The sequence below is a fragment of the Cricetulus griseus genome, chromosome 3, assembly GCF_003668045.3.
Source record: "Cricetulus griseus strain 17A/GY chromosome 3, alternate assembly CriGri-PICRH-1.0, whole genome shotgun sequence".
NCBI lineage: Eukaryota > Metazoa > Chordata > Mammalia > Rodentia > Cricetidae > Cricetulus > Cricetulus griseus.
Window position 1 is genome coordinate 181,195,746 of NC_048596.1, and position 11,548 is coordinate 181,207,293.

Here is an 11,548-nt window from a genome sequence, read left to right on the forward strand (position 1 = left end):
CAGGTAACTGTGACTACAGAAAAATGTAAAGGGCAATGTTCCTTCTGTTTCTATTTTGTGAAATAATTTGAAGAGAATTGCTATTACCTCTTCTTGAAGGTCTGATAGAATTCTGCTCTAAATACATAAGGTCCTGGCCTTCTTTTGGTTGGAAGGCTTTTAACGGCTGCTTCTATTTCACTAGGAGTTATAGTTCTATTTAAATTACTTATTAGACCTTGATGTAACTTTGGTAAGAAGTACATATTGAGAAAAATTAGTTTTTCCAACTTTGTAGAGTACAAGTTTTTAAAGTATATTCTTATGATTCTCTACGTTTATTGGTGTCTATTGTTTTGTACCACTTTTCATTTCTAGTTTGTTAATTTGGCTATATTTTCTCTGTCTTTTAGTTGTTTGGATTAGGGTTTGTCAATATTTTTTATTTTCTCAAGAACCAACTTTTTGTTTAGTTAATTCTTTGTAATTTTTATCTATTTTATTGATTTCATGTGGTCAATTGTGGAAAAATTCCCATGATGTACTGGGGCTCTCAAGGGACCCAATCTATACCCTCTATCTTACACAGGCTGAGTGTTCTCTTTGGCAAGCAAAGTTGTACCTAATTGTCCCCATTGTCTTTAGAATCATGTGAGGAGGTAGGATGGTTCCTATGGCTGTCACTTCAGCATGGAGAAATGGGAGCAGTTTTATACTGGCCAAAATGCACTCAGTGTAAACTGTGAGATTTTCAGTGCCCACACACTCAGTTGGGGGTGTCGAAATTTTTCTTCTCCCTTACAGGAAGAATGAACCAGTCCCTGTCTGCTTACTGCTTGTACCGTTTCTGTCCAACATGTCTGGATATGAGCAGATAGACCTAGATGCTCTGGTTACTACGTGGGAGATAAACAAAAGGGAAGAGGGGATTCTGACTTTTACTGAATAGTGGTTTGTGTAGAAAGAGGGCCAATGGGTATAGAGTACAAAGGCCTTACTACTCTGAACCAATTAACACTTCTCCATGATGCTATGACCTTAAAGCCTGCAAAGCAAATTAGAAACCACTGATTATGAAATTTCTTGAGATTATTGTGGGCATCACGGTATAAATTAATAATTGTAAGTGAGGAATTAACTTTTGGAGCATCCTAACTCATTCCCTCAACTTGAATGGCCTCAGGTCTTCAGGGACATCCCTGAGTTTGGTGTCCTGGTGATAGAGGAGGCTATGAAAGGCTTGAAGATCCCCTGGCCCTCCAACTACTGTTGCAAAAAACAATTGCAGAATTTACATTTCTGATCTCTGCCCTGCAAGAAGCATAAGTCCAGGTGTGGAAAATGTCTTGAGGAAGGACAGGATCAGGTTGCACACTTTTACACCTCAAAAGCTACTGTGGGTTAGAATTCAAGCTCCTTCCACCCCAGCCTGGGCACTCTCCTGCTGTACCCAACTCAACTGTGCATACCAATAAGAATAGAGGCAGATAGGAAAGTCTTGTGTTATTATTTTGAGAAAGGGCTTCAATATGTTGAACTATTTGTCCTAAAATTCACTTCACAGCCCAGAATGACATGAAACACGGTACAGTCCTCTTGTTTAGGGACTTGAGATTATAGGGGTTTGGAACTACTCCCTGGCCTGGGAAAACTGGTACCCAGTCCTTCTGTCATTTGCTATTTTAAACCAAAAGAACATCATCATCAAAGTGAAGATTCTTGCAATGCCCTCTCCCAACACCAGGAGACAGAAGAGGTATGAGAATACTGTTTTGCCTGGACTCTACTAGGCAGAGAAAAGAGCCTTTCTTTGAGTACAGATGTGCTGTGCCTGTTACTTCCACAGGAAACTGAAGGCATTACTGAGCTCCTGCTGTACACACACCTCTGTGAAGTTTGCATTTCTGCTGATGTACAGGACTTCACATACACTATGACACTATGTAACCCTCTTACCATTGGAAAGCTTTATTGTATTTACCTTTGACGAGTATAACTTGGTAAATTTGCATAAGAGGATAAAATAAGTAATAACTCAAAATTCAAAGATAAGAATAATTCTTCTATTGGGCAATTTAGCTCATGGTCCTTTATGTAAATCATTGTCTGGTCTCTGCTCCCTAGCAACCCTTTGACTGCTTTCTAGTGAACGTTTGAAAACTCCTTAAAACTTAAAAACATCAGGGCCCTGGCCATCCTATCATGGAAAAGGAATAATTTGTGATTGGTCCTGCTACTAGGTACAAGTTATTCAAGGGTGTTGTCTCTTGGTTAACAGTGTCATTCCACATATGCAGGTAACATATTTTATCCACTCTCCATTTGATGCACACCTGACCTGACCAAATTTTGACCTTTAAATCAAGCTCTTATAAGCATCTCAAACATAGGATTTTGAGATAAATATTTTTCTATTAGGCTAAAGATCTGAGAGCAGAGTTGCGTGTTTGACTTTTAATAAAAATGTCAAACTGTTTTTCTTTGACTGTATCGGTTTGCATCTCCTCCAGACATGTATGAGGGTGTCAGTGACTTCATATCTTTGTGACCACTTGGCCTAATGGCTCCTAAGTCTTATTTTATTGAATATTGTGAATGAGTGTCTCATTGCATGTGTTTTAAGGCAATTTGAGCCTCTGTGTCCCCCTCTCACTAGTTCCTGTACTCATTCCCAATTAAGTATTTGTTAAGTGGAGGCCAGGAGGTGACTCATTGGGTAGAGAAACTTTCTAGAAGCCAGAGAACATGAGATGGATCCTCATAGTAAGAGGAGATATCTGACTGGCAGGAGTTGTGTTCACATGTGTGCCATGGCATTCAAACATAAATGTAAACACTTACACAATATACAAATGCATAGGAAAACCTATAACTGTATCTAAGCAGAAAAAGAACTATGAAGTTGATCCCAGAAGGAGCTGACTGTAAGTGAAACAGACTATGGATGTGGCCTAAATAGGAGCTCTGACTTAAAAAGTGCCAGAATTACAGTAGTTCAATAAAACAGCCACAACCTTTACAGAGGGGTCCATATAGATCCGAAGATCTCGGTAATGGTCATACTTTCACCACTCCACATCTGGGTCATCTTCAGTATTTGCCTACTCAGAGAAGCCCTCCTGGCTTTTCCTATTACAGCCTTCTGTTCTCTGACCTCGACAACATTGACATCTGACCAATGAGAATAAGGACAGAAATCATGGCTTGAATTGATTTAAGTTTGCATACAGGACTCCTGGTATCACAGGGGGACTTCAGATACCATTTACCCCTTTCTAGGAGGCCAAAGAGCAGGAGCAAGGATTGTTTTGCCTGCTGGCAGGCCTGCAGCTCTTTGACAATGAGAACTTTGCCCCACCCTGCTGAGTTACTACCTACTTTATTTTAGGTCCAAATTCCTGCTTACAAAAGTCCCATATAATTTGTTTCCTGTGCATGACACACAGCTATCCTGCAGCAACACAGACTCAGACTAGGAGCCGACCATGACACTGCAAAGCCTTCCTGGCTGGCTGAATGCTGTTACCTGTGGACTCCTGCTTCTCTTCCTGCATGTGCAAGGTGAGAACCTTAAGTGACCATGAGGACCAGCGTCTGAGCTGCCCAGTTCTAGAGAATCGGCAGTTGATCTTGCCAAAGGGAAGGAACCATCAAGGGAGGAGCGGTAAAGGTGGCAGATAAAAGGGTGGGAGTTGTGGACTCCCAAGGTCCATACCACAGCCCATAGATTGAGCCCTGTTGTAAACAGAGGGTTAAAGATGCCTAAGGACACCCCATACCCATAATGTCACTCCAGTGTAAAGAGGTCTGAGCAACATTGGACCTGCATATTAGGCAAAGAGAACAAAAGGTCATTTCACTCCTCTGTGTGTGACTAGAGCTGCTACAGAACTCTGGATAATAATCAAAACAATGCATTCGTGCTGCAAATTGCCTCTGAGAATAAATCCTTGTTGGCCAGAGATGTGCATAGCCACCAGGCAAAAGGAGCATGAGCAGTGTTCCTGCACACGGGTGGGGGATGGGGGATAAAGAAACTCCCCCCACATCCCACAGCTGAACCCAGAAACCCCAGATTCCCTTCCCCATGACCCCTAGTGACAATGAGGTGGCAAACAACAGTGTGGTGGCAGCTGCCTAGACAGAACCAACCCTGATGGCATCTCTCCACACACAGGCCAGGACTCAGCCAGTCCCATCAGGAACACACGCACAGGCCAGGTTAGAGGAAGCCTTGTCAGAGTGAAAAACACTGAAGTTGATGTCCACACTTTCCTGGGAATTCCCTTTGCCAAGCCACCTATAGGACCACTGCGCTTTGCACCCCCTGAGTCCCCTGAGCCATGGAGTGGTGTGAGAGATGGGACCTCCTATCCAGCCATGTAAGTCATGGGACCCAGAGATGAGGATGTGCTCTCTGCTCTGGGCCAGAATGAGGGTCTCTCATCATCCCAACCACATGGAAGATTTCTACATGTAGTCTGCCATGCATTTATGGTACCTGACTAAGTGTAATGATATGTATTTATGATTTATTAAAGCATAACTGAGGATTCAAAAAAGCAAATTCATCCTAAGCTATAGAGATCAGGCAGTGGTGTCACACACCTTTCATCCCTGCAGCCAGAAGCTAGGATGTCGTGGTACACACCTTTAATCTTAGACTCAGGATTAAGAAGGTAGACTTTTCTCTTTGAGTTCAACACCACCCAGGGATACTCAAGACTGGATCAATCTAAAAGAAGAAGAGATCATGTGCCTTTAATCCCAGCACTAGAGGGATGTAAAAGATAAGGACAGGGTCTTAAGTGTTCAGTAGGAGGCATTCAGTTTCCATCCATGCTGATGAGAGGATACAGCATGAGGCTTGGTGAGAGCTCATGGAGACAGAATCAGTCCATTCAGCCTGAAGTAGAGGTGAGAAGCTAGTGGCCAGTTGCTTTGCTTTTCTGATATTCAGCTTGAAGTTTGAACCCCAATATCAGTCTCAGAGTCCTTTTATCAATTTGTGATACAGCTAAGGCTTCTAACACAACAACTTTGCCAGTCTCCTGGGTCAGAAATCAGTTCCTATGGGGAGTTATCTCTCACTTTTGCTGGGAGAAACAGATAAAAAAAAGCTTCCCAGATTCAGATTGTGCCAAGTGATCTCTGCCATCATGAAAAAAGTCTATGGACAAAGGTCAATATAAGCATATTAATCAGCAAAAGCCCAGGGTCTAGTGTCATGTGCTTTGAGTCTCTTAGGAGGGCGTCAGTGATGTGTCCTTGGCAACTCCATCCTCTACACTCATTGAGAAAATCCATAGAGCCAAGTACCATTATTCAAAGGAATGGATAAAAGTTTCCCCCTGATATTACATGGGAAGTCAAGCTACCCTAAGTTTCTAGACATAGGGTGAAGAGCATCCCACTACTCTTGGGACATTGTTGTCCACAGACTTCCATAGTTCCTGAGTAGCCATAGTATCACATTTTCCAGGTAGCTTCATTTTATTTCTTGGTGCTGTGGTAAAATAACCGGTAAAATCAATTTAATGCAGAAACAGTTTATTATGGGTCACAGTTCCATACTACCATTCATTACAAGGAGAAACTTTAAGGGACTGGATCATATCACATCTTTAACTGGGATCAGAGATTAAAGAATGCATCCACATTTGCTAATGGTAAGTTGGCCTTCTCTGCTTAGACAGTTCAGAAACCCCTTCCTAGGGAATGGTGCCACTCACGGTTGGAAATATCCCAACCTCTATTAACATAACCACAAAATCCTCAAAGACTATGCTGATCCAGACTGGTTCAGACTGTATCCCCCAGGAGGTTCAATGTTGTTTCCAGTAGAGTATAGAGAGAAGTGACTGTCACTATGTGGAGGAAGTTATTCTCATTGAGGCCCCTAGAGTTCTCTAGATCCCAGGCTCAGAAATAATGAAATATATGCCCTCACCCACGCACCTGCTCTTCTGGAAATCTGGCTCCATCCCATCTTTCAATGACACTGTAGCATATACCTTGGTAAGAAAGTGCTTTAGAGAGAATCACTCTTTAGCAGGATATCTTGGAGGAAAGTGGCCAAAAGTAGCTGAAAGAAAATCCACATTAAACCCTATTTTTAACCACAAAACATGTCTTTGATAACTGTCTGCCATTGTCACCAGGTGTCTACAAAATGATGACATGATGAATTCTGAGGCACTGAAGATGATGAAATTCATCATGCCTCCCATTGCAACATCTGAGGACTGCCTGTATCTCAACATCTACACACCAACCCATGCCCATGAGGGTTCTAACCTGCCTGTGAGAGTTGGGCCCATGTTCAAGTGGGTGGACGTGGAGATTTCTGTCTCGGGATGATTATAAAGTATAAAATCAACAGAGTTCCATTGCAGTGTAGACCCCAATGAGAAGCCTTTCCCTTCTATGTTCTCAAAAGCCTTCTCAGTCATGGTGAGCAGCTAAATGCTGGATATGGGACACTGAACACTGGAGCTCTGAGAGGTCAGGGCTGAGGTTAATGGACTAACTCAGGATTTTCCCAACAAACTTGATCCATAGAGACCCAGGCAGGTGCCCGAGGGATGAACATTGAAATAAGCCAAATTTCCAACTTTGGGAAATGGGTGGGACCAGTGAGATTTGGTGATGCTTTTGATTCATAATAAGAAAAAAAACTCTTATGGAGACTTCCTTTTCCAAAATATCGAGGAGTCTGAAAGGTTTAGTGACATTACTCTGGACTTAAATCCATTAATCCAAACTAAGATTCCTGGTGCAACAGTGGAGCTAGATAACATGTTGATAAGACTGTATTCCTCCTCTATGGCCTGGGTCTAAGATATAGGATTCCTGTGTGTGTTTATCTGCATAGATAGACAGCAGTCAATAATCTAGGAGGCAGTCCCACTTGAGCTTGTGCCAGATAGAAGCTCCCTGGCATCTCTCTTGACTTCTTTAGGTGATGGTGTGGATACATGGTGGTGCTCTGGTTGTAGGCCTGGCCTCCATGTATGATGGATCCATGCTGGCAGCCATTGAGGATGTGGTGGTGGTCACTATCCAGTACCGTCTGGGTGTCCTAGGATTTTTCAGGTGAGACTGGGACTAGGCAGGGCAGTCCTAGTGAGAAGAACTTAGGGAGCCCTTTGATCCATGTCCCTTCCACTTTTCAGCACTGGAGACGAGCATGCCAGAGGCAACTGGGGCTATCTGGACCAAGTGGCTGCCCTACGCTGGGTCCAGCAGAATATCGCCCACTTTGGAGGCAACCCTGACCGGGTCACAATTTTCGGCGAATCAGCAGGTGGCACAAGTGTGTCTTCACATGTTGTGTCCCCCATGTCCCAAGGACTCTTCCATGGAGCCATCATGGAGAGTGGAGTAGCGGTGCTGCCTGATCTCATCTCCAGCTCCTCAGAGATGGTTTACACGGTGAGTGTACTCGAACCCTCCAACCCTGACCTACCGTCTTAGCACTTACTCTCTAGTACACAGCTACCATGTTCAGTAGAAAGAAATGAGAACCATGGAAAGTAACTTCTCTTCAGTACTTTCTTAAAGACTCAAGGTTTAAAACCTTCACCTCCCACCCCATCCCACTGTGTTTAATACAAGGTACATATGTTACATGTTCAGCAAAGCTGTACATAGCAACTTCAATCTTGGCAAAAACAAGTATGTATGGGTTTGGGAGGTGGTACAAGAGGCGTGAGTTTTCTGTGCCAGTATGAGGATTTTAGTTCAATTCCCCCCAGAACACACATATGTCTGGGCATGGTGTTTCTTGTGTTATTTCAGGTGTTCCTATGGTGAGATGGGAGGCAGGGACAGGGAAATCCCTGGAAGGTTAGAGACAAGCTAGACTGGTGTAGGCTGCAGCAGAACAAAACAGTATTCTCAAACGGGGTGGAAGGCCAGAGGGGGTGGGAGGGAAGAAAGAAGAAGAAAGGGGGAGGAGGGAGTGAAAAAGGAGGGAAGGAGAGCTGAGACCACTGAGCAACAGGAAATGGGAACAATTTTGTTCCAATCCCATCCACATAAATTACACAGCAGAGTATAATGTTTAGAACCAATGACACCCTCTTGGGACTGGGAAAACAACTTCTCTGCCTGGAAGACAACGCATCCAGGCAGCCTCCATCCTCTTCCCTTTACAGATAGTGGCCAATCTATCTGATTGTGGAGCTGTGAACACAGAGACCCTGGTGAGCTGTCTACGAGGCAAGAGTGAAGCAGAGATTCTGGATATTAACAAGGTTTGCTAAATTGTGTGGCTGGGAAGATGACAGATTGCAAGATGTGTTACAGGAGGTCCTTATTAGTAGGAACAAATCACCTAATATACATGGCTTAGCATCCTTTTTGTCCTGGGTGTAAAATCAACACCAAGAGAGGCCATTCTATGTGTAAGTTCTCTGCAGGGGTGAGATGGGAGAGGTGTGGTGGAGAATAACCATCCTGAGACAAATAAGGAAATGGAGAAGGGGTGGAAGTAGCTCAGTGGACATCAGCAAATGTATTTTGTAACCTTCAGCAGTGACTTTGCATGTCCCTCAGGTCTTCAAGATCATTCCTGCTGTGGTGGATGGGGAGTTTCTACCAAAGCATCCTCTGGAGCTGTTGGCCTCTGCTGATTTTCACCCTGTTCCCAGCATCATTGGTGTCAACAATGATGAGTATGGATGGCTTCTCCCTATGGTGAGGCTCAGTTCTAATCTTCAGGGAGCCTGGGGACTCAAATAGTGGACAAAGGGAACTCAGATTCATTGATCCATATCCATGGCATGGCATACTTAAAACCATTCTCCATAGATCATGGGCTCTGCTCAGAAAATCAAAGAAATAACCAAAGAGACCCTGCCTGCTATAATGAAGAGCACAGCAGCACAGATGGTGAGAATCTCGGGACACTGCCACAACTTCAAGAAACCCTGTCTAAATTTCACAAGAAACATCCCCAGAAATGTGTGTGTGTGTGTGTGTGTGTGTGTGTGTGTGTGTGTGTGTTGCTGTGTGTGTGTGTTGTTGTTGTTGTTGTTGTTGTTGTTGTTGTTGTTGTTGTGTGTGTGTGTGCACCTATCTATCCTAGTTTTCCCCCATACCATACCTCTTTTACATTTCCTCACCCTGAAGCTATTGCCTACTTTTTCCATCGACTATGTCACCTAATTCTTCTGATTCCCTTGGTGTAGAATTTGCCTCCTGAGTGTAGTGACCTGCTAATGGAAGAGTACATGGGGGACACTGAGGATCCCCAAACACTCCAAATACAGTTCACTGAGATGATGGGAGATTTCATGTTTGTGATCCCTGCACTCAAAGTAGCACATTTTCAGCGTGAGTATGCCTGTAATGGGGTCAAGAGGGCATGCTCAGAGCTGTGGGTCACAGATGAGCTCTGCAGTGTCCAGGCCTGACCTGTGTCTGGATCAGATCTCTGGTTCTGAGAGTCTTTTTTATTATTTTATTCTCTCATATATTACCTCCCAACAACAGTTTCCCCTCCCTTCTCTCCTCCAAGTTCCTCTACCCCTCCCCTCACCCACTCCTGTTTCCCTTCAGAAAAGGGCAGAGGTCCTGGGGATATCAGCCAAACATAGCTTATCAAGTTGCAGTAAGACTAGCCACCTCCCCTCATATTAAGGCTGGGTAAGGTAACAAGAGTCAGAGACAGTCCCTGCTCCGTCGGTTAGGAGTTCCACAACAGCACAACTATGACATATATGCAAAGGGCCTAGGATGGACCCATGCAGGCCCCCTGACAGTTGGTTCACAACTGAGAGTCTTTATCTAGTAAATCCTTATATTGAGTGTGAGAGAGTAACATATTATCCAGGTACAGATGAGAAAATATCTGAGTGGTATCTGGGACTTGACCAAACTACTCACTGTGGAGGGCAGAGTCATTATTTAGCACGGTCTCCATGCTGGAGCTCCACACTCAAGTGTTGTGACACCAGATAACTTGAGACCAAGTTATCTTGTCACAAAATGTGTGTCAGGAAGTTCCAGGCAAAGGTCTGCCATATCACCACATGTCCTCACCTCCAGGCTCCCATGCCCCTGTCTTCTTCTATGAGTTCCAACATCGGCCCAGCTTCCTAAAGGATATCAAACCTCCCCACGTGAAGGCTGACCACGGAGATGACTTTTTCTTCATCTTTGGCAACCTATTATTTGGCGTAAAATGTGAGTCTTCATGGATTTCCTTGAGCTGGTTGGGGTCCATTATGGAAACCTGAATGATAGCTGCGCTCTTAATCCAGTTGAGGGAACCAAATCCTTGGAGAAAGACAGAACCCAGTGTGCACCCTCTCACAACTCAAAACCTACTTTACAGTCTACCTTGTATTAGTGGGAATAAGAAAATAATGGAACAGGAATGGAAATGGATGAATTCACTTAGAGGCTTAAATCATTGGTTGGGGAAGGGAGGGAACCAGTCCAGTAGTTCAAAATCAAATGGTGGCTGGGGTGGTATGAAGCACACGTGGGCAGCTGCAGGAAGTCACTGGGAGCTAGACACCTGTCCTTCTCTCTTCAGTTGCTTCCACTGAGGAGGAGGAGCTACTCAGCAGAAAGATGATGAAATACTGGGCCAACTTTGCACGGCATGGGTGAGGGAATGCCCTTCCCCCAAATTCTGCAAGGGTGGGACACTATCCAGGACTCTCTTTGTGTATGGAGGCCTTTTGAGCACGTGTGGTCTTTCAGTACATGATAGAGTCTTCCCTACCCCAGAGAACATTTTGGCAAGCAGATTACCATAGAGCCAGCAGTCCCCTCTACACCCCAACAAGGCACATTTAGATAGATAATTTATATATGTTTCTTACTGGTCATCTTTCGGTGACTAGTCGCATGGATACAGTACTGTGGTGATGTTCTTTAGATCTTGGCTTTGAGAAGTAGGCCTAAAACAGGCCATGTGAGGCAGTAATCTTGCCCCACATGGAGCAGAAACTTGTAGGTCACATTCATATGCCTATATCAGGACATATGGCCCATCAGTCCCCTCAACACTCTGACCTTTGTTCACTGTCCTGAAACCAATTTGGGATGAACTGACATTCACCCTCCCTGTTGGTGGCATATCAACAGGAACCCGAACAGCGAGGGTCTACCCTACTGGCCCATGTTGGACCATGATGAGCAGTATCTGCAGCTGAACATTCACCCTGCTGTGGGCAGAGCCCTGAAGGCCAGAAGGCTGCAGTTCTGGACCAAGACTCTGCCCCAGAAGATCCAGGAGCTAAAGGGGACTCAGGAGAGGCACAAAGAGCTATAGTGCCCGTGTGAGGAAAGGCATGGGGGCTTCGTGGAGGGTGGGTTCTGTCTGAGTTTTGGAAAGTCTTTTGATGCTAACATTCACATAACCATTTGGTAAATACATGGCCATGCATTTTAGCACTTTGTATGACAAACCCTCTACATGTCAGTCCTTCACAAACACTGCCAATCTGCTCTTACATGCTCTCAATAAAAGCTCTTGTAACAATGTGGAATGTGGATGTGTGAGCCCCAAAGTCCCACAGTCTTCACAAGTTCAGGCTGCTGTTCCAAATAG

The 11,548-nt window shown here is 44.4% G+C and overlaps 1 protein-coding gene across 3 annotated transcripts; it reads left to right on the top strand.

The window, feature by feature from the left end:
* The first annotated feature begins 3,464 nt into the window (after positions 1 to 3,464).
* Positions 3,465 to 11,269, top strand: LOC100763140 (pyrethroid hydrolase Ces2e). Of its 3 annotated transcripts, XM_027405765.2 has the most exons (12): positions 3,465 to 3,540; positions 4,157 to 4,361; positions 6,141 to 6,282; positions 6,941 to 7,074; positions 7,155 to 7,413; positions 8,139 to 8,237; positions 8,539 to 8,679; positions 8,794 to 8,874; positions 9,174 to 9,318; positions 10,033 to 10,170; positions 10,526 to 10,598; positions 11,083 to 11,269. In XM_027405765.2, the coding sequence occupies exons 1-12, from the start codon at positions 3,465 to 3,467 to the stop codon at positions 11,267 to 11,269; spliced, it is 1,680 nt and encodes a 559-aa protein (XP_027261566.1). The 3 variants fall into 3 exon arrangements, with proteins under 3 accessions (XP_027261566.1, XP_035297331.1, XP_035297332.1); XM_035441440.1 differs by lacking the exon at positions 8,139 to 8,237; XM_035441441.1 differs by lacking the exons at positions 6,941 to 7,074; positions 7,155 to 7,413.
* Positions 11,270 to 11,548: the final 279 nt, after the last annotated feature.